At 36.5% G+C, this 24,486-nt stretch overlaps 1 protein-coding gene across 1 annotated transcript in view; it reads right to left on the reverse strand.

Moving 5' to 3' along the window:
• The window catches only part of LOC128208740 (kinesin-like protein KIF16B), a 60,861-nt gene that overhangs the window by 14,202 nt on the left and 22,173 nt on the right, over window positions 1–24,486 (reverse strand). The window contains exons 6-14 of the mRNA XM_052912287.1: window positions 19,642–19,822; window positions 18,994–19,063; window positions 18,443–18,515; window positions 17,279–17,346; window positions 11,387–11,493; window positions 6,157–6,363; window positions 5,747–5,844; window positions 5,127–5,204; window positions 670–744 (exon numbers count right to left, since the gene is read on the reverse strand). Of these exons, the coding sequence (XP_052768247.1) occupies window positions 670–744; window positions 5,127–5,204; window positions 5,747–5,844; window positions 6,157–6,363; window positions 11,387–11,493; window positions 17,279–17,346; window positions 18,443–18,515; window positions 18,994–19,063; window positions 19,642–19,822 (957 nt within the window). The remainder of the gene's footprint in view (window positions 1–669; window positions 745–5,126; window positions 5,205–5,746; window positions 5,845–6,156; window positions 6,364–11,386; window positions 11,494–17,278; window positions 17,347–18,442; window positions 18,516–18,993; window positions 19,064–19,641; window positions 19,823–24,486) is intronic.

Genomic DNA, 24,486 nt, shown 5'->3' on the forward strand with positions numbered 1-24,486 from the left:
CCATGAATCAATCAAGTTTCCATGATTCAATCAAGTTTCCATGATTCAATCAAGTTTCCATGAATCAATTAAGTTTCTATGATTCAATTTAGTTCCCATGGCTCAATGAAGTTACCATGATTCAATTAAGTTCCCATAATTCAATTAAGTTTTCAAAGAGCATTTAAGCATTATTAAAGTTGAGTATACCACTGAATATACCATTCTTATATTGTCAATGATATGATGCAATCAATATCAGCATTGGTACCAATCTGTAAAGTTCTACCTTTTAACACTATATCACTGACCTGGGCGGTCTCATAAAAAACACCTAGGAGCTATTTTGTGCTTAGAAGAGATTTGAAACACTTCAACTGCACTTCTGAAAATCTCCCCTGTATAACACAATCAAATCTAGAATCCTCGATCAAATGATCCTGGGATATTTCAGAAGCGCAATATGACAAAAACATTCCCAATTCAAAATTGCTGAACTTTTATTTTTAATTCTAGCTTTTAGTATAGCACTAAGTCTTGTACAAATAAAGCCTAAGATAAGATCATATATGTATGACTTGTTAAGTGCTTTCTTAGGTATATACAATATAATAATTACTAATCTGACAAATGCATTACCATCTAACTAGATTACATAAATGTAATTCAATTGTAAAAGACGCCACTCACCATTTCCTCATTTTCATGGAGCTTCTCCGCTATATCAGCATTGTCTGCTTCTGGAAGACTGACTATTGTCCCGGCCTGCAACAGATACAATAACAAACTGATCAATTTGAAATTTCAGTCAGTATTTTTATACAACAAGTTGCAACAATATAATCGTTCAAATGTGTTGGTTTTTACTGTTGCTGCTGTTGTTGAAGCTTAGAGTGTATCACAGTTGTAAATTACAATTCTGATCAGCCAATAGTGACTTAAGAAAGCTTTGGTCTCTCACTGCCTTCAAGATTTGATTCAATTGAATCTTGTCACTTACACCACATTCTGGTAATGCACCAGTCAATTGTAACCAGCCGCCCCCCCCTCCCCCCCCCAGGTCCAGGGGTATACCGGGAATAGCGGGGGAAATGGACAGTGTTTTTACCCTCCAGTTTGCCCCATAGTACCGAGTGATAGTCCACCTAAATGGCCGTCAACGAGTCTTTTGACGATTTTTTTAATATGGCAGACTCGTGACGTCCACCATCCCAGCAAAAAGTAGCAAGCGGTCCTTGCGCAGAGAATCCTCGCGGCCACAATTTTGAAATTATCTCCATTATAAATTCAAATTTCTACGAAAATATTATTGCCTACTATTAAACACATATTAAGTTATGTCAGTATGCCCAAAAAACATGTTAAGTTATCATAAAACACTTACAAGTGTCGATTGTTTATCAAGTATCCCGATATCAGTATATCTGGGACAAATCTGACTGGTTGTGTACATGTATAACGGTATTTGTGACCCATAATATATTAATGTGAAAATAACAACTCTAATGACAAATTTAATCCAGTTCAGATCACTGTCGGATAAAAATTGAACAACTTTGTCATTATTTTCAACATCAATGCATATTATTTCAGTATATCATTTCGACTGTTGTTAAATGGTAGAGAGTTGTAGCGTTACAGGGATACATAAGAAATATCAAAATAATAAAAAAAAGTATCCCTGATCGCTCATTATTGTAGCTATACCGAGTGACTGCGGTGTTTTGTTTCCACACCGAAAATAGTGGGGAATGCTCCTTACCAAGGATGTCCTCGGGTTGGCTAAACCAAAAGTCAAAGTCCCAGATATTCCCTGGACCTGGGGGCCGTGGTTACAAATTTGACTGGTGCTAGTGTATAACTTATATCAAATTAAAGAAATATTGTTTTCACGCAAAAGATGAAACTAAAGTGACCTTTATTTAAGCAGGAAAAAGTGGCATATTATGATCATATTTTGTTTGACTAATTGACAAATAAGTATTGACTGTAAAACAGTAGTATAATGCTCATTTAGAATCAAGTGCACATCAACGGAAAACTTAGATAAACGGTTTACATTTTATGTGCATACTAATTGCATCTACAAACGTTCACAACAAAACCTCTACAATTGTACATATTCACAGCATTCTTCTAAAATAAAAGATTAACTGGAAAAAAGGTACAGTATTTCTACAGTTGTACAATTACTCTTGTAAACAGTAGCATCTCATCTGATATTAACACTTGTCTACTCATCACAGTCAGACAAGGGGCATAACCTCCACATATCAATTAGGTCAGAGTTATGGGCCTTGTTACACAAATGTGAACAATTTGTTCCATTTCTAAGTTTTTTGTAAATTATTAGAACTTTTTTATTGTTGACACTTATTTAAGTCAGAGTTAAGGAATTTCTTACAAATGTGTGCGAGCACTGATAGAAATGTTTCAAATGAAAATTTAATGGTTTAAGTTAATAATATTGAATAAAACTAATAAAACGTTATTGTAAAAAATGACAACAATGGTGATATGACAAATTCATTTGATTTTTAAAAAATAAGAGCAGTTCAGAGTGAACGCCAGCACTAAGTATGTTGTTGATTGTAGTCAAACTAAGGGCATAACTGTCAAACTAAGGGCAAAACTCAACAATAATTAAATCCAGAGTTATGGGTCTTGCCACAGATGTTCTTAGTTCTTATACAGAACGTTATTGAATACCAGCCAAGACAAAAATGTTGACATTAAAAATAAATGCACAGCAGAGCGACAACCAACATTCGTTTATTTTATTTTTTCTGAAAAACAAGAGATATAACTCAACAATTATTAAGAGTTATGGGTCTTGCTACAGATGTGCATACTGTCACTGGTAAGATGTAACCAAGATTCATGTGAACATCTTGAGCAGTTAATAGTAAAAGGCCATGGTAAATATAATATAAACTAGAATGGGCTTTTGAGAAAAGCGCATGTCTCCCCCGAAGGCTTAGTAAACAGACACTTACCATAAAAATGCAAAGGCCTTCAAGTGCTGCTGTTTCTCAGGGAAAAAACGGCAGGTCTTTTATGGACAAAAAACAAAATAAACAAAATGCACGAAAGTTGAAATGAGACGCCAGTTATTGATCGGAAACGGTTTTCATCTTCAAGCCCTTGTGGACTTGACCTTTGACCCAGTGACCCCAACTACTGCATGACCCTTACAAGCATGCAAAGTTTGGAGACTCCAGGTAAAGCAGAACTAAAGTTATTGATTGGAAACCGTTTTTCATCATCACTCTCTTTTTGGACCCAGTGACCCCAAAATCAATACGGATCATCTGCCCAAGAAGACCTACCAGCATGCAAAAGTTCAAGACTCAAAGGCAATAGGAACTCCACTTATTGATTGGAAACCTTTTCTTATGTTCAGGTGTCTGTGACCTTCACCTCTGACATAGTGACCTCAAAAACAATGCGGGTCTTGTACACCCGAGTAACATCTCTACAATTTTTGGTAAACATATGTGAAAGATATTACACGCAAATGATTTTTACATGGAAGGTCACCACGACCTTGACTATTGACCTTGTTACCCCCAAAACAATTGGGATCATCTAGACATCATGACCAACCTCACTTCAAAGTTTGGTGAACCTAGATCAAAGCATTCTCCTGATATTGCACGGAAATATTTTTTTACATTAGAGGTCACAGCGACGTTGACCTTTGACCTTGTGACCCCCCAAAATATAGGAGTTTTCTAAACCTCATGATCAACCTCCCTACCAAGTTTGGTGAACCTAGGTCAAACCATTCTCAAGATATTGAGCGGAAATGTTTTTTACATTGGGGGTCGCCGCGACCTTGACCTTTGACCTAGTGACCCCAAAAACAATAGGGATCTTCTACACCTCATGACCAACCTCCCTACCAAGTTTGGTGAACCTAGGTCAAACCGTTCTCAAGATTTTGAGCAGAAATTTTTTTATATTGGGGGTCGCCGCGACCTTGACCTTTGACCTAGTGACCCCAAAAACAATAGGGATCCTCTACACCTCACGACCAACCTCCCTACCAAGTTTGGTGATCCTAGGTCATGCGGTTTTCCAGTTATCGATCGGAAACGAAGTGTGACGTACTGACGGACTGACGGACTACCAGACTGACGGACAGGGCAAAAACAATATGTCTCCCCCAGAGAGGGGGAGACATAATAATACATTATAACAAACACACAAAAAACAGTTACTGGGTGAGGGCTACATGATATTATGTTCTATAGTGCTATAAAGTGGTTGATTCCAAATATCTGATAATACACCCAGGTTATGCAGGAATACCTTTTCTGTGTTTTGGTCCCCTGATAAACTTGGGACATACAAAAATATGTCCCCTATTTCATCATGCTGAAAGTTGCTTGGCTGAAAGGTTTAATATTATTTTGTGCATGAAATATTTCCTACGACTATGCACAAAAAATTCATAATTATATATTTTAGTCCCCTCAGTTTCATAAAATGCTGCCTTCTTTTTTTAAGAAAGGAAAATCATACTGACCCTTAAAGATTATTTTAATAATGATTATTCACTGTTAAAATTCTGTCATTAATCAAGGTTTATCAACAAATACACTCAAGTATCTCTTATAAATATTTACACAATCAGAGAATAAAACTGAGCTGCTCTCACTTACAAAAGAATAACGAACAAAATCATAAATGGTGATGCTTGTTTCAAGGTGTGAAAGCTTAATAGATTCATTGCACGGTCTTTCATGCATCTTACAAGCTTGCAATAAGCAAGCAACAAATGCAAAAAGCTCCAATGTGAAAAATTAACAGATTCATTGCATGGTCTTTCATGCATGTTACATTAGCTTGCAATAAGCAAGCAACAAATGCAAAAAGCTCCAACGTGAAAGCTTAATAGATTCATGCATATTTTAAGCTTGCAATTAGCAAGCAACGAATGAAAAATGTGTGACAATGCATGCAGTCTGTCATTTTTTTGTTGCTGTATTGTATTTTCTGGCAACCTATGTACCAAGTTTCAATTAAATATCCTACAATGTTAAAGTTTTGTGCACGTTCACAACGATCAACTATACGGACACCAACATTAACATGATCTTTTTTTTTTTTCAAAAAATATGTGACCATTGAAACAAACTAACCTTCTGAGCTGATGCCAACATTCCATGGAGTCTTCCGATTTCCTTCCTGAGTTCTCGAATCAGCGCTACATTGCTGTCCTGGGACAAAAAATTATTAAAAAGAATTGAAATATTGATTGATTCGTACAGTCACTGTCAGTATAAGCACAACTACATGGATATTTTAGACTGTTTGTGAGTTATAGCCTGTGAACAGTAATGTTGTTCAACATTATGCCCATGTTACAAATGTGAGTTATAGCCAACAGTAATGCCTATGTTTCAAATTTTGAGACATTCATTTACAAGAAAAGAGCTACGGAAAAGTTATAATCCTTTAGAAGCCAAAATTGTTGTTAAAAGAACGTATTATATTGTCTTATATCAAGTCAAGTCAATATTTGTTTATTGTTGGATATCATGTAACATTTAAAACACGAGCTAAGTAAAGCGTTTCTTTTATCCTCTACATTTCCTAAGCTCTTTACCAACAAAATTATTTAAAACAAATATTAACAGGATTCATCTTAAATAATAAAGCATGTGTAACCAGACCTTAAAATGTTATCTAACGAATAGTTTATATATATATATATATATATATTTATATAGATATATAAAAACATTATCATCATTATTACCTCGTTTATGTGTGGTTTGTTGATGATATTTTTGGCACGCTGGGCGTATCGGAGTGTGCTAATACTTTCACTGTAATACTGGCTGGCAGGAGTAATGGCTGAAAAGTAGGTAAGGGAGGTAATTTCTGGCTATACAAGTTATAGCTTATATGGGTTGCCTCCCTTTTGATATTTAGAAACTGGCTATAAAATCATAATTTTTACCAACATCAAAATAATTGTATATGTGTTCTTTTAAACAATCTTGATCTGGAACAATATATAAAATTTAAGAATAAGTGTTTTTTTAAGAGAATGTTAAACAAGTTTCAGACTAAATAAGTTAATGTGTCAACTTTATTACCAGGAATATCATCTTACCCAAAGTATCCTTTAATATACCAGTAATGAAAAACAGACAGCTCACTTACTGGCAATCATGATGGTTTTAGCGTTTCCCCCGAGGCTGTCTTTAAGCAACCAAGTAAGAACAGAGTCTCTATATGGAATGTAAGGCATGCGTTGTTTATTTGGTCCTGAGGGGGTGGAGCTAGCCTGGGACTCCCCTCCCCCACTGCCAGAAAAACTCTGGAGTGAGCCCATGTCATCTGTTTCCCAAGACAGGAGTGATCGCTCAGCTGGAATAGAGAGTGGTAGAAATAAAATAATCTAGCTTTGTGTAAGTTTGATAAAGTTTGGCACAGTACAAAATTAACTTTCAATGACATTGTTTCAGGCATGGATTTTAGAATGTATGCACAATTATAAGACTTTTGATCTTAAAATGTGGCCTTGACCCTAAGGTCAGCAAATGAGGTTTTAGGTTGGTATAATTATGAGGAAAATCACATCAAATTCTCCAGAACAGGACAGATTATTCTGTTTAATGGCAAAATCATTCCAAATTCAGATTAAGGTTGCAGTATGGGTGTATTGACTCGCTGAGCTTAACATTTATGAAAGTTGATTGAACAATTCTAAAAGCACATAAACACCATTAGTCATTCACAGATGGGACAAAACAATGCCAATAGTGATGTCTGTCCATGCCCAACAAACATGCTGGATACCATTTGGCCATGTTATCAACAAACATACAGCAAAATATCATAACATGAAGAAATTCATTGATATTATGGTACTATCACAGATTTAATTGAAATAATAGGTAAAATATCGATATCTATTCACAGAATTTCTTTTAAAATATATAACATCATTGTTACTCAGGGATAATGATAAAAACCAGCGACACCGGATACAACCGTTAAAAGGAGGGTCTCTGACTTCTTATAATGTGACTGTGTCACTTTAAAACATCATAAATGTGAGAAAACGCAAATCTTTATTTACTTTTATTACCAAATATTTTTATTTGTACATTTTTAAAATACCGTCCATTTATTGTTCTTTGATGGGACCCCACACTTGGGAGTTGAACACTTTGAATATGATTCAAAAAATTAAACCCATGTGAAAATGACAGTGTTATAAAATAAAGCCCATTCAGTGCATACTTTAAATCTTTCAAAAGTAAACAAGTGAAATATTCTGGCAGTTTTCCTGTCTCAGTGACAATGGAATAAATACTTCAAGAGATTTTGACTTATGTCGAAATGTAAGTGAACTGCAAAGTATGTTAGCCATTTTAGCATTGTTAATATATCCTTGAAAATCTTGAATATTTTGACTACCAGTAAATCCTACATATTTTCATTAAGGATTTTAACACTAAAAGGTTACAGACATGGACTGAAAATATGAAGTCATTTCATTTTTTATCAATTTCTGTGAACGGAAATTTGGTGGTCTTAAGAAAAAATGGAATTTCAGCACTTTTCCCAAACGATTGAGATCTCTTCTATTGAGAGATGTCTTATATAAATGAATTGAAGGCATTGGTAACAAAAACAGCTGATTCTGAGACAAAATGTACAAAAAAAGTGAAAACTATCAATCTGTGAGAGTGCAGCTTTAAAGCATTAGTTAAATACAAAGTGGTCATATTAAGACTAAAAGAATTTTTTCTCCATTTCTGTGGGATAACTGTAATGTTATATTTAACATCTTTTACTCCCTTTCATAAATGCTTTACTTATGCCCCCTACTGGTCGTCGTTCCAACTCCCTATTGTTAAACCATGACCTTTTTATACATGCCGGATCTATCCCCTTGAGTTTATTACAACGTTTTGTTTAAAAAGTTACATAAATCTATGCCAATATTGACAAAGTATTTAAGACATGGGTTTGTGGGCTTGGATCTATATAGGGACAGGAATGTACGCCAATTGCTTATCAATTTGTAAGTGAAATTTAGCAAACATGAAGTGTTTACTTAAAAAGTTGATACAATGAGAAATAATTGGACTCTTTCTCACCCAATATTGTACATTACCGCATTAAATTGCTTTTATTAGTACGCTATATATCGAGGGGCTTTTAACAGTACATTGACTTTTATCCTCTGCATGATTTTTCACCATGTTAAATTATTGTTTAACTACAACAAGAAAGCCATTAAATGAACACTTTTACTTGCCAGTTTGCTTGATATTTTTGTGAAAGGGGCATTACAAGCAAGTTATTAAAACCAGAGTTATGGGACTTGCTTTACATGCGCACTATTTTCTCTAGCAACATATGTGCCAGGTTTCGTTTGAATGTCTTGAACAGTTTCTAAGTTAAGGTCAATTATGTTAAGGTTTTGCATTTTATTGTGTGAGTGGTATTTTTTTTAAAAAGGTACAAAATATTGTGCAGAATTTTCTCCAGCAACATATGTACCAAGTTTCACTTGAACATCTTCAACAGTTTCTAAGTTATGGTCAAGGTTAAGTTTTTGCATTTAATTGTTGTGTTTTCAATAAAAGGGCATACATCAAAAATCATTCAAATTAGAGTTACAGACCTTGATTCACATGTCAGTATTTTCGGGCAAAATGAATACTGAATTTAATTTAAAACTGAGTCTCATAGACTGGTTGTTTTGACAACTTTTTAAATGGAATAGATATTTTGTGTAAATGTCTGGAAACCAGTGATATAAGACTGCTGACAAAAGAGCAGATCATAGTTTTTCATATCTAATTTTGAAAACTGATGTTTTATGGTAAAACACTTTAAGAAAAATGAAATGTTGGCAGATCTGTTGAGTTGTGAGTTATCTTATAGGAATAAATTGGAGGCACTGAAGCCAAAATGAGCTGATTCTAAGACCAAAAAATAAAAAAAGGTTAAAACTGTGAGCATGTGAGAGTGCAGCTTTAAGTTACAGCCAAGGTTAAAACTGTGAGCATGTGAGAGTGCAGCTTTAAGTTACAGCCAAGGTTAAAACTGTCAGCATGTGAGAGTGCAGCTTTAAGTTACAGCCAAGGTTAAAACTGTGAGCATGTGAGAGTGCAGCTTTAAGTTACAGCCAAGGTTAAAAAAATGCACTATTCTGAAGAATACAACAACACCAAGAGTATGACAATACCGTCAACTTCATTTCTTCACATATCAGATGAGCTGATATATATATCAGGGACTTTTAAATCAACAGGTTCCAAAAGACAAAGACAATCCCTCTCCAAACTTCCTCCACCCAACCCCACCCCAATTACATGTACGCAATCCTCCTCCTATATCCCATCCCCCACCCCTACCCTCCTACTCCAAAAATGAACTCGAATGAAAATAAAACTTCTGCGCCAATTATTTTCTTAGGAAAATGGTTATTAGCTTTAAGGTATATACTTTTGATCTATTCTAAAAATATTTATATTTCAAATACTAATTCTTAAGCCTAAAAAGCGGAAATGAAGAAATTCAGTCTTTTTTTAAATGCTAATATTTTCTACTTAATCACAAGAACCTGATAATAATAACAATTAAACAACAGGATCTGTATAAAAGTCTCACTTGAGTCATTCCCTTAATAATCAAACTTATAATGCTTATTTCAAGCCCTTATATATATGCTTAAAAGCCCTCACACAAATTCATTCTTTAACAAAACAATACTCGGAGTGACAATTATACAAAATAAGGTTATTCACTACCATTAAAAATGTATATATATATACAACTCTCTCATAAATAAACGCCTGCTTAACATTTTACAAAGAAATAACTGTATGCTTTTTGTCAATACAAAGTTTCAACAAGATTTCATTTTTCATATTCGCTATCAGATAAATATATAACAGGCAATAAAGAAAGTGATTTATCATGTTTGATGTCACTTCTCATTCCGATATTGTGTTAAAATATACGGGGTACTCCATTCATAAGCCCTTTACACCCAGGCATGATATTAGCAGTTTGGAATGGAATTATTATCATTTATTACAAGTTATGAAGACATTTCATGGTTTATAATATATCTCTAGGTTTCTAAAGCTCATTTTTCCATTGAGCCTTTAAAAGAATCCAGCCCACTTTTTTACAGACTGCTAGCCTTTATTAGCTTCATGAAAAACCTCCTATGGTATAAAAATACATATTGTCCTAACTTTTTTATATATATACTTATTTCATACCATATAAAAAGAGTATGTTAATGAAGAATTAATTAGAACATTAATCATTTTTGTATAGCCTTCTGAACGATAATTATTTATGGAGGGAATGGGCTCCAAATGTCTCCAAGGAGGTGATTATTTCTTCAGCTTTTGTATATCATTCTGACCTACCAGATTCTACTAAACTTAGAGATCAGACACTAATTATCATTTTTAGTTAATAATCTATTCAATATTACGAAATAACTTGGGCTCTTAAAAACATATATTGAACAAATATCGAGTCTGAGAGATGTTTGTTAGACAAAATATGCCCACTAAATGGATTTTTGTTATAAATAGGTGAATAATAAATAAGTTTTCATGAACATCAAGGTGGAGAGAAACATTTCGGGTTTTAATCTGTGAACAAATTTTGTTAAGACTCAGCTCAGCATCACAGTTTATCTTAACCATCATCTACTGTTCATCATAGGGCACCCTACTCCTGAAGTTTTACCGTCTTAAGTGACAAGCCAATCTCTCTGTTGCTGTGCAAACAGGCCAATGTCTACAAACTACCAGACCTAAGGACAGACAGAACATATAAAAACTCAATGAGAAAACAACTGACAGCTCAATGACAGAACTACTGACAGCTGACACCTCAATGACAGAAAACTGCCATCTCTATGACAGAGTAACACCCATCTTAATGACAAAAGAACAGATGGCTCAATGACAGAACTTCTGACAACTCAGTGACAGAACTTCTGACAACTCAATGACAAAACAACTGACAGCTCAATGACAGACAACACCCATCTTAATGACAACAGAACAGAGGGCTCAATGACAGAACAACTGACAACTCAATGACAGAACAACTGACAACTCAACCTGACAGAACAAATGGCAGCTGAATTTGCAGAGCAACTGACAGAAAGGCTAAACAACCAACTAACAGCTCTTAACGGACAGAGCAACTGATATCTTGACTTATCTCTGTATTTCAAAAGTTGACATTAAAAGCTTAGAACACCATCTTCTTCTCCCTTCTGTTAACTCTCATTATTTCATGAACTATTCTTTCTTAATGATTGCCAGTCATATTCAGAACTCAAGAGCATTGTAAGTAGTACTTGAAGTAAGAATACCCCCTCTTATAAATTACTAACCTAGAGTTTTGATGACATATCCGAGAGTGACAAGTGACTTGTTGATATTGGCCCCTTCTGTGAGTCGCTTCCTGAAGTCGGGTTTTGAGCTTGGATCTGCACGCTCACTGAAAAATACACCACTACAATATAACAACTAGATTTGTCTTTTGCATGAAATTTTGAGAAAATGCTTCAATATATGTCCCTTTAAATATACTTTTTACATTAAAGATATTCCACCTGTCACAATGACGTTTAATTCGCATACATTGTGAAAAGACGACATGCTTTCAAAAAATAAAACCAACATTTTTTCTTTCTAATATGGGTTAAATATCTTAAGTAATTGAAATGCAAATGTTTGAACAAAAACTCAATCAAAGCAATTTCACATTCATATGTAAGCATTCGTGTACCTTTACAACATACCAAACTGGCCCTTTGTTACCTAGAACTCCTACTTACACAGGTGTTAAAGGGTACAGAGATATCGCAACATTTCTTTGACAAGTGCTGGCCATTTTAAATATGCTGCCAATTTCACTTTTGTAGCTAAGTAGATTGTATTTATCTGTTTCTGTGTTACCAAGCCACACCATGCTATTTAATATTTCACCCTTGATCCTAATCTGTGGCAATGACAGGCATATCAGAGAGCAGAAACTTGGATGAAGTTGCATTGTTGAAAATCAGAGAAGGTACTTTAAATAATGTGAAGATTTTGACAACTCAAAGTGTTTTAAAACAAGTCAATAAAGTAAATGGGCTTATGGGTTATGAAAGCAAGTGGTAAGTCACATGACTATCTCCCCATACCCTCCTCCCCCAACCACAAAGTAATAAATGATGTTTTTGAAGGAGGTTAAAAAACAGGTAACAGATGCACCGTTGCCAGTGCTATACAAAGTACACTAGCCCCAACCCCATCCCCATTCCTCAACTGGATACAACAATGATAAACTTACCCCCTCCCCCATCCCCAATCCCATTCCTCAACTGGTATACAACACTGACAATCTTACCCCCTCCCCCACCCCATTCCCATTCCTCAACTGGTATACAACACTGATAAACTTACCCCCTCCCCCACCCCATTCCCAGTCCTCAACTGGTATACAACACTGAAAATCCTACCCCCTCCCCCAACCCCATTGCCATTCCTCAACTGGTATAGAACACTGATAATATTACCCCCACTCCCCATCCCCATTCCCATTCCTCAACTGGGTTCAACACTGATACACTAACAACCAGTCCCATTCCTCAACTGGGATACAACACTCATACACTAACCCCCACCCTCATCACCAGTCCTAAAATGGGATACAGCACTCATACACAAAGCCCCAGTCCCCTTCCTCAATTGGGATACAACACTCATACACTAACCCCCAGCCCCATCCCATTTCCTCAATTTGAATACAAAACTCATACTCTTACCCAAGCCCCATCCACAGTCCTCAACTGGGAAACCACACTCATACACTTACCCCCAGCCCCATCCCCAGTCCTCATCTGGGATACAACACTCGTACACTAACTCCCACCAACTATCCCCAGTCGTCAACTTGAATACAACACTCATACACTAACCTCCAGCCCCATCCCCATTCCTCAACTTGAATACAACACTCATACACTTACCCCCAGCCCCATCCACAGTCCTCAACTGGGAAACAACACTCATACACTTACCCCCAGCCCCATCCCCAGTCCTCAACTGGGATACAACACTCATACACTAACTCCCACCAACTATCCCCAGTCCTCAACTAGAATACAACACTCATACACTAACCCCCAGCCCCATCCCCATTCCTCAACTTGAATACAACACTTATACACTTACCCCCAGCCCCATCTCCAGTCCTCAACTGGGATACAACACTCATACACTTACCCCAGCCCCACCACCAGTCCTCAACTGGGATACAACACTCATACACTAACCCCCAGCCCCATCCCCAGTCCTCAACTGGGATACAACACTCATACACTTACCCCCAGCCCCATCCCCAGTCCTCAACAGGGATACAACACTCATACACTAACCCCCCCATCCCCAGTCCTCAACTGGGATACAACACTCATACACTAACCCCCAGCCCAATCTCCAGTCCTCAACTGGGATACAACACTCATACACTTACCCCCAGCCCCATCTTCAGTCCTCAACTGGGATACAACACTCATACACTAACCCCCAGCCCAATCTCCAGTCCTCAACTGGGATACAACACTCATACACTAACCCCCAGCCCAATCTCCAGTCCTCAACTGGGATACAACACTCATACACTAACCCCCAGCCCAATCTCCAGTCCTCAACTGGGATACAACACTCATACAATAACCCCCAGCCCAATCTCCAGTCCTCAACTGGGATACAACACTCATACACTAACCCCCAGCCCCATCCCCAGTCCTCAACTGGGATACAACACTGATACACTAACCCCCAGCCCCATCCCCAGTCCTCATCTGGGATACAACATTCATACACTAACCCCAGCCCCATCCCCAGTCCTCATCTGGGATACAACATTCATACACTAACCCCCAGCCTAATCTCCAGTCCTCAACTGGGATACAACACTCATACACTAACCCCCAGCCCCATCCCCAGTCCTCAACTGGGATACAACACTCATACACTAACCCCCAGCCCCATCCCCAGTCCTCAACTGGGATACAACACTCATACACTAACCCCCAGCCCCATCCCCAGTCCTCAACTGGGATACAACACTGATACACTAACCCCCAGCCCCATCCCCAGTCCTCATCTGGGATACAACATTCATACACTAACCCCAGCCCCATCCCCAGTCCTCATCTGGGATACAACATTCATACACTAACCCCCAGCCTAATCTCCAGTCCTCAACTGGGATACAACACTCATACACTAACCCCCAGCCCCATCCCCAGTCCTCAACTGGGATACAACACTCATACACTAACCCCCAGCCCCATCCCCAGTCCTCAACTGGGATACAACACTCATACACTAACCCCCAGCCCCATCCCCAGTCCTCAACTGGGATGCAACACTGATACACTAACCCCCACCCCATCCCCAGTCCTCATCTGGGATACAACATTCATACACTAACCCCCAGCCTAATCTCCAGTCCTCAACTGGGATACAACACTCATACACTAACCCCCAGCCCCATCCCCAGTCCTCAACTGGGATACAACACTCATACACTAACCCCCAGCCCCATCCCCAGTCCTCAACTGGGATACAACACTCATACACTAACCCCCAGCCCCATCTAAAGTCCTCAACTGGGATACAACACTCATACACTAACCCCCAGCCCCATCTAAAGTCCTCAACTGGGATACAACACTCATACACTTACCCCCAGCCCCATCTCCAGTCCTCAACTGGGATACAACACTCATACACTAATCACCCACCCCATCCCCAGTCCTCATCTGGGATACAACACTCATACACTAACCCCCAGCCCCATCCCCAGTCCTCAACTGGGATACAACACTCATACACTAACCCCCAGCCCCATCCCCAGTCCTCAACTGGGATACAACACTCATACACTAACCCCCCCATCCCCAGTCCTCAACTGGGATACAACACTCATACACTAACCCCCCCATCCCCAGTCCTCAACTGGGATACAACACTCATACACTAACCCCCCCATCCCCAGTCCTCAACTGGGATACAACACTCATACACTAACCCCCAGCCCCATCTCCAGTCCTCAACTGGGATACAACACTCATACACTAATCCCCCCACCCCCAGTCCTCAACTGGGATACAACACTCATACACTAACCCCCAGCCCCATCTAAAGTCCTCAACTGGGATACAACACTCATACACTAACCCCCAGCCCAATCTCCAGTCCTCATCTGGGATACAACACTGATACATTATCCCCCACACCATCCCCAGTCCTCATCTGGGATACAAGACCGATACACTAACCCCCCACCCCCAGTCCTCAACTGGGATACAATACTAACCCAAAACCCCCAGTCCTCAACTGGGATACAATACTAACCCACAACCCCCAGTCCTCAACTGGGGTACAATAATTACCCCCAGCCCCACTCCTCAACTGGGATATGACATGGATACACTTACCCCAACCCCATCCCCAGTCCCCAACTGGGATACAATACTAACCCCAACCCCATCCCCAGTCCTCAACTGGGATACAATACTAACCCCTAACCCCATCTCCAGTCCTTAACTGGGATACAATACTAACCCCCAATCCCCATGCAGTCCTCAATTGGAATATCAAATAAATTCCCCTCACACTGAGAAAAATATAGTATTTAATTCTTAAAAGCATCAGAATATTAGATTTCAAAAAAGTAGAAAACACATGTTTGAACTTAGTTCAATAACCTGATTTCACAAATATTGACATCATTTATTGGGGTGAGTATACCCTATCAAAATAAATAAGGCCAAGTATTGAAAGAAAAAGCTCCAACTTCTTGAGACTAATTCAGTATCAGCATTTTTGATTCAACTTTTTCATTTAAAGAGTGTTTACATTTTTGAGTTGTGCCTTTCAAAAAAATTGTTTTCTAACACAAAACTTAGGAAAATAAGCATGAAACGTCTTATTCAAATGTTTAAGAAGACTTCGGCCCACAAAATCACTGAACAAAAAAATCACCGAATGGAAGATATTTTCGAGTACTCAAATACTTTTTTCACTTGAATATTTAGCTATCTTTTAACATGTAAAATATAACTATCATGCATCATTCAGGACTTGACTCTAATCCATATTCAATGTAGGATTCGCAGATGGTAAAACAAATATTTAAGTATTTGCATTTTCAAGAGCCCCAATAAGTTAACTCCTAAGACCATATTACATAAAATATATCATCTACATAAAATCTATTTTATTGAAAACATGGCTGTTATGTCAAAGAGTTATTTAGCCTAACTTTAAATTTAAAATTTATGTTTTCTTTCAAGCACTGAAAATACTTTCTTATCTTTTAATATATATATACCCGTGTACCATATTGATAAAATTCAGGTCAGATTTAAAACTCAGTCTGCAAACTTCAACTTTTAATACTGCAAAACTGAGATAAAATGCTTAGTACAAATATTTTCCCTTATAGTTAATAAAATGTAGGCCATAAATTCATTAAAAAATAGTACTGCATGTAGTGTATACAGTGATTTTTGGTGCAATTTACTGCCTTCTAAAGGCATAAAGCAGCACTTAAACTGTCTTGATACAAATCTTTAATAGCTAGGACAGCGGAATGTCAACCTGCTGAGGAAGGGTTCTGAGTTTGATTCCCACCAGATGCACTCAGCCATTAGCTTTCTTTTATAGCTAGGACAGCGGAAAGTCAACCTGCGGAGGAAGGGTTGTGAGTTTGATTCCCATCAGATGCACTCAGATATTAGCTATCTTTTATAGCTAGGACAGTGGAAAGTCAACCTGCAGAGGAAGGGTTGTGAGTTTGATTCCCATCAGATGCACTCAGCCATTAGCTATCTTTTATAGCTAGGACAGTGGAAAGTCAACCTGCAGAGGAAGGGTTGTGAGTTTGATTCCCACCAGATGCACTCAGCCATTAGCTATCTTTTATAGCTAGGACAGTAGATGTTAACCTGCGGAGGAAGGGTTGTGAGTTTGATTCCCACCAGATGCACTCAGCCATTAGCTTTCTTTTATAGCTAGGACAGTGGAAAGTCAACCTGCAGAGGAAGGGTTGTGAGTTTGATTCCCACCAGATGCACTCAGTCATTAGCTATCTTTTATAGCTAAGACAGTGAAAAGTCAACCTGCAGAGAAAGGGTTGAGTTTGATATCCACGTGAATCTACACCTACATTCATTTTGAAGAACAGACACTATATTGTTTAGATATGAAAACTCGGGTACCTTCCAGCCAGATCGACAAGGTTGATTTTGCTGACAATCTCACTGGGACGGTTTTCCTCCAGGCGAGCCTGAAATAAACAACTTACCATTTTAAGGATACAACATTTTATAATTTAAATTAATATATTTCATTTATCCAAGTCATTTTTATTTCGCAACTATGATACCTTCCCCCAGAACCCTTTCTTTGCTATAAGCATAAGCTGTCACAGGATCATGGCAAATGCCCCTATTGGACTTTGTCAGACTAAAAATCAATTAATCTGTAAGATTAGCGTAACCTTGACCGTTGAGGGAACAATTATTAAGCTAAGGGTGATAAAATTTCCGATATGCTGTACAGTAATATGAAGTTGTATTGAAATTTGAATAAAATTGAATAAGTAAATTACAGTCGATTAGGAAGAGCATGCATTTAAGAGTTAAAAAGATACTCACAAAATCATGTAAAATGGTTGTTACTGTGTGTCTGGGTGTTTGAAGATAAGTTTTGCTCTCAGTACAAAACAAAAAAATTACTTAAAACACTTATACATAAGTATTTCCTTCGATGCTGTGAGAATGATGTTGCATACTCAATATCACTTTAATCCATTGTCTATGACAATAATTTAGCTATAAAACATGTGTTTTACATTACGAAAAACTGAAAATAAACTGTAAATTAATACCGTAAAAGAATAACAACGGTGCGTCCTGCTAAATATTCTCGACAAAAAAAATGTTGAAAACAAATGTTAGCTATTTTGCAGTTACTCGAACCAGATTTTGTCTATACACAAGGACAGTTTGCTCAAGAAGAATGTATAGCATGAAAATACTTTCAATAAAAATACAAAGTCGAATTTCCAGGTTAAAATTTTGGTAAAAGAAATTCAGAAAATAGGGTAAATACAGAAGTAATATAAAATCAATGCAACCAAATTAAATATGACCGAGCGCAAATTGTTTTTTTTGGTTTTTATCAGTTAATAGGTGCGGTGCGGCAAATCCGATGAACAAATGATCAATTTGAAGTTTTATGCAGCAGCAAACATACGAGATTTTTTTTTTGAAGTGCTAAAGATGGTAATGACACCAAAGCAATAAGGATATCTTCACATCTTTGGCAGGATTAAAGAGCTACAAATGGTGATATTCCTTGTAATTGAAATCATGAAGAACCTGTGTAAAGTTGATGGTAACAATCGCGTGGCTTCGGGAACTCTGGTCATGCATGTACGTCTCTGCTGTGACTCTGAAGGTGAAAAAATAAATAACGGTTTATAAAATCAAAGTTTTGTTTCATCCAAAATCATATTTGGTATGTGATTGAATTAAAATGATTCATTTGAAAGAAACAGAAATAAGGCACTCAGGTTAACCACTAAATGTAAAATTTAACATGAATTTGTGATTCTTTTATCAACTTCATTAAATGCTTGGATCATTTTCATGGTTTCATCTGGTGTCTAGTCCCTTTAAGTGACATTGTCGGCAAAAATGAGTCCACATTGGAGGGTTGAGTGACTTTTCCAGTGTTTAAAAGGTATGCTGCCTCATAAGCAGTCAAAGCTATTTTTAAATATCTTTCAAACATTTCTCTAACTCAGTTCATCATATTGTTATTCAGAACAATTGGTTAAATTTCGATGTTTGTTTCTACAGTGAATATTTCCACTGGACTCATTTTCACAGATTTATAAAGCGCACAATTATCGCAAACTTCTCGTCACCTGTGTTCATTTCCCTTCTCCAGTAATGCCTGGATTTCTTCGTTGTTCTTCACACGATGCCATGACAACCCTGAAAAGGCAAAACAAGATTTATAAATTAATTTACACAAATAAGAAACTTAATTCCATGACAGGTTTTCATACTCTATAGCATTAAAATTCATTTTCATACTTGTTTATATCAGAAACCAAGCAAAAATTATACATGGTAAGCCTTAATTTATGAAACAGGTTAAGGAGTTTCTTAAAATTGAATAACAGAAAACTTAGGTAATAGTTTGAACTAATTTAATTAAGCTTGATTGTGACAATAGCTGACAGCTTATAGATTCACGCTAAAGTCTGTTTCCTGGGTAGGAACGAGGGACGAGTGCTGGTGTTAATGGTTGGGAACCCACAACCTCTTGGGTGAGTGTTGGCCACCAAAACCACTCGACCACTCTCACCATTACAGAATTCTTATTACATTTCAAGTATTTATTTTAGGAAAGATTTGTTTGCAACAAATACAATTTTAAGGCAAAAATGAAAAGAAACATTAGTCTGCAAAGATTTTGAAATAATTTTGCCACAACTATTCCTCTTTTCCTCGAGAAAAAAGCGAATTCTATGGTGTGTTTGTTGGAGAGTTTTTTCCCAAAATACAACCTTTGACATATGGTCCTTCCTTCGGATGTTCCCTGACTTTAAGCGAGTAGTTTTCATTCTGTCGTAGCAGATCGGGCTGGAGAAGGTCCCGGACACGCTCGTTGTAAATCTCAAAGTAGCTGATGTCGATACGACTAGTGACATGGTCATCTCCGCTGTCTTGGATATGCTCAAATAAACCCTGGAACACACAAAATAATTAAAAGTTTTTGAAAATCATTATAAGTTTTATTTTATTTTTATAAACCACTGCTTTATGTAAATATTTCAAATGTCATCCACACTTATCTTAAGAACCATTAGTGAACAATATGAATGTGTTTTAAACATTGAACCAATTGTTCAGAGCTTTGTTAATATTAATGACATTGTTAACATCATAATTGTTAACCGTGCGATCTTTAATGCTTTTGGAGTTTCATGGATACACGTGTGATCTGCAGTATTCTAAACAAGATTTGACTCAATTGTTTCAGCTGTACTTGCTTTGTATGAACATATGATCACATCATCTACAAGTTAACATTTCAAAGTTAACAACGATCCCATTAACAACGTTGTTAATTTTAACAAAGTGCTGATCAATTGGCTCATTATTTATTTAGTTCAAAACTTTTTCAGCAAATTTTGGAAAATATATAAAAGACCATTAATAATATGCAATTAGCTTAAAGATGCACTCTTACTCCCAAATAAGATTTACCACAATTAATAATATTGTTTTAATATTCCAATAAGGATGAATGAATGTCGACAACAATGGTTCTTATGAAGGAAAGTGAGTTTAATTTGAAAGAAATGAGCATAAAACACAGTATTTCTACCTTATGAGACTATAGTAAATCAAAGTAAATCTTTTAGCATTCACCAATCATTTAATATGTTTGCGCTTTCTGCTATTAAATACACAGTTATAATCTTGTTATAAGTAAGAAATATTTTCCATAAATGCATTATTTAGTTAGTATAGTTAAAGGTTTATCAGTCAAAATTAATGATTGTTATACATGTGTATGTATTTATTTTGAAATAAGAGCGTTACTTTAAGATTGAAGCTAGAAATAAGATGGCAAAATTCCTTTTAATAAATAATGTAATTTGTTCGATACAGATCAGGTTAATTGCTTCAATTTGACCAGAATATAGTTCTGTTCATTTCACCCTAAGGCAAAATATTGCTGTAGATAGAAAACAGATCTAAACTTGGTTAACGATAAGTAAAAACTGGAATTTCACTATAAGGCAATTGCTGTAGGTAGGAAACTGATCCAAATTTAGCCCGAATAAATTGAAAGGTGCTAAATAACGAAAATGATCTATAAAAACTATGTATTGAAAGATTTATTGAAATAGTAATCGCCAATTAGATATCTGTGAAAAATTGAATATGCGAGAGCAAGAGTGATTTAACATTGAAAGGTTTGGTAAACAAACAAGTCAAATCAATTTTCTCTTTTAATACCGTCTCGAACTGATACGATTTAGAACATAATCGGTAAGTTGTGACAAATAGGTGGGTCTTTCGCGACAGTTAAGACCCGGGCTTAATTAAGCTCTTACGGAGTGTTGAGGTGACTTTTGACCAAATTTTAACAAGATTTGGTGACCTTAGGGCCTATCACAGATTAGAACTTTAATATTGACTAAAAATTGCTGACTAATTTCACTGACAGCCAAACACAAAATGTGACCATAGATAATAGGCTAGCAAGTATAAGATGTGGGAGAAAATAATAAGAAAATTGGGTAAAGCCGTAATTTTTATATTAAGTACAAACAAAAACAAAACTGAATCAATTATTCCAAGTCCATCAAATTAAATATTATTTTAAATATCTACAGCCAATGGGCTTGCCTATTGGCCCCAAATAAGTACCATGCTCAATCATTGCCGTTTTACAACTTTACAGACATGACATCATAATTTAGTTTGGCTCCCCACCCGCTGAAAACATGTACTAATCTAAGCCAGTTAGAACATCATAGTGTAAAATCATAATGACTAAGAATGGGCTTGGTCACTTCTAAGCAAGTTAGAACATCATAGTGTAAAATCATAATGACTAAGAATGGGCTTGATTGCTTCTAAGCAAGTTAGAACATCATAGTGTAAAATCATAATGACTAAGAATGGGCTTGATCGCTTCTAAGCAAGTTAGAACATCATAGTGTAAAATCATAATGACTAAGAATGGGCTTGGTCACTTCTAAGCAAGTTAGAACATCATAGTGTAAAATCATAATGACTAAGAATGGGCTTGATCGCTTCTAAGCAAGTTAGAACATCATAGTGTAAAATCATAATGACTAACAATGGGCTTGATCACTTCTAAGCAAGTAAGAACATCATAGTGTAAAATCATAATGACTATAGGAATGGGCTTGGTCACTTCTAAGCAAGTTAGAACATCATAGTGTAAAATCATAATGACTAAGAATGGGCTTGGTCACTTCTAAGCAAGTTAGAACATCATAGTGTAAAATCATAATGACTAAGAATGGGCTTGATCGCTTCTAAGCAAGTTAGAACATCATAGTGTAAAATCATAATGACTAAGAATGGGCTTGATCGCTTCTAAGCAAGTTAGAACATCATAGTGTAAAATCATAATGACTAAGAATGGGCTTGGTCACTTCTAAGCAAGTTAGAACATCATAGTGTAAAATCATATTGACTAAGAATGGGCTTGATCGCTTCTAAGCAAGTTAGAACATCATAGTGTAAAATCATAATGACTAAGAATGGGCTTGGTCACTTCTAAGCAAGTTAGAACATCATAGTGTAAAATCATAATGACTAAGAATGGGCTTGATCGCTTCTAGGCAATATAGAACATCATAGTGTAAAATCATAATGACTAAGAATGGGCTTGATCGCTTCTAAGCAAGTTAGAACATCATAGTGTAAAATCATAATGACTAAGAATGGGCTTGATCACTTCTAAGCAAGTTAGAACATCATAGTGTAAAATCATAATGACTAAGAATGGGCTTGATCGCTTCTAAGCAAGTTAGAACATCATAGTGTAAAATCATAATGACTAAGAATGGGCTTGATCGCTTCTAAGCAAGTTAGAACATCATAGTGTAAAATCATAATGACTAAGAATGGGCTTGATCGCTTCTAAGCCAGTTAGAACATCATAGTGTAAAATCATAATGACTATAGGAATGGGCTTGGTCACTTCTAAGCAAGTTAGAACATCATAATGTAAAATCATAATGACTAAGAATGGGCTTGATCGCTTCTAAGCAAGTTAGAATATCATAGTGTAAAATCATAATGACTATAGGAATGGGATTGGTCACTTCTAAGCAAGTTAGAACATCATAGTGTAAAATCATAATGACTAAGAATGGGCTTGATCGCTTCTAAGCAAGTTAGAACATCATAGTGTAAAATCATAATGACTAAGAATGGGCTTGATCGCTTCTAAGCAAGTTAGAACATCATAGTGTAAAATCATAATGACTATAGGAATGCGCTTGGTCACTTCTGAGCAAGTTAGAACATCATAGTGTAAAATCATAATGACTAACAATGGGCTTGGTCACTTCTAAGCAAGTTAGAACATCATAGTGTAAAATCATAATGACTATAGGAATGGGCTTGGTCACTTCTGAGCAAGTTAGAACATCATAGTGTAAATCATAATGACTAAGAATGGGCTTGATCGCTTCTAAGCAAGTTAGAACATCAAAGTGTAAAATCATAATGACTAAGAATGGGCTTGATCGCTTTTAAGCAAGTTAGAACATCATAGTGTAAAATCATAATGACTAAGAATGGGCTTGGTCACTTCTAAGCAAGTTAGAACATCATAATGTAAAATCATAATGACTAAGAATGGGCTTGATCACTTCTAAGCAAGTTAGAACATCATAGTGTAAAATCATAATGACTAAGAATGGGCTTGATCGCTTCTAAGAAAGTCAGAACATCATAGTGTAAAATCAAAATGACTAAGAATGGGCTTGATCGCTTCTAAGCAAGTTAGAACATCATAGTGTAAAATCATACAGACTAAGAATGGGCTTGATCGCTTCTAAGCAAGTTAGAACATCATAGTGTAAAATCATAATGACTATAGGAATGGGCTTGGTCACTTCTAAGCAAGTTAGAACATCATAGTGTAAAATCATAATGACTAAGAATGGGCTTGATCGCTTCTAAGCAAGTTAGAACATCATAGTGTAAAATCATAATGACTAAGAATGGGCTTGGTCACTTCTAAGCAAGTTAGAACATCATAGTGTAAAATCATAATGACTAAGAATGGGCTTGATCGCTTCTAAGCAAGTTAGAACATCATAGTGTAAAATCTTAATGACTATAGGAATGGGCTTGATCGCTTCTAAGCAAGTTAGAACATCATAGTGTAAAATCATAATGACTATAGGAATGGGCTTGGTCACTTCTAAGCAAGTTAGAACATCATAGTGTAAAATCATAATGACTAAGAATGGGCTTGATCGCTTCTAAGCAAGTTAGAACATCATAGTGTAAAATCATAATGACTAAGAATGGGCTTGATCGCTTCTAAGCAAGTTAGAACATCATAGTGTAAAATCATAATGACTAAGAATGGGCTTGATCGCTTCTAAGCAAGTTAGAACATCATAGTGTAAAATCATAATGACTATAGGAATGGGATAGGTCACTTCTAAGCAAGTTAGAACATCATAATGTAAAATCATAATGACTAAGAATGGGCTTGATCGCTTCTAAGCAAGTTAGAACATCATAGTGTAAAATCATAATGACTAAGAATGGGCTTGATCGCTTCTAAGCAAGTTAGAACATCATAGTGTAAAATCATAATGACTATAGGAATGGGATTGGTC

The sequence above is a fragment of the Mya arenaria genome, chromosome 11 (genome assembly GCF_026914265.1).
Source record: "Mya arenaria isolate MELC-2E11 chromosome 11, ASM2691426v1".
Classification (NCBI taxonomy): Eukaryota; Metazoa; Mollusca; class Bivalvia; order Myida; family Myidae; genus Mya; species Mya arenaria.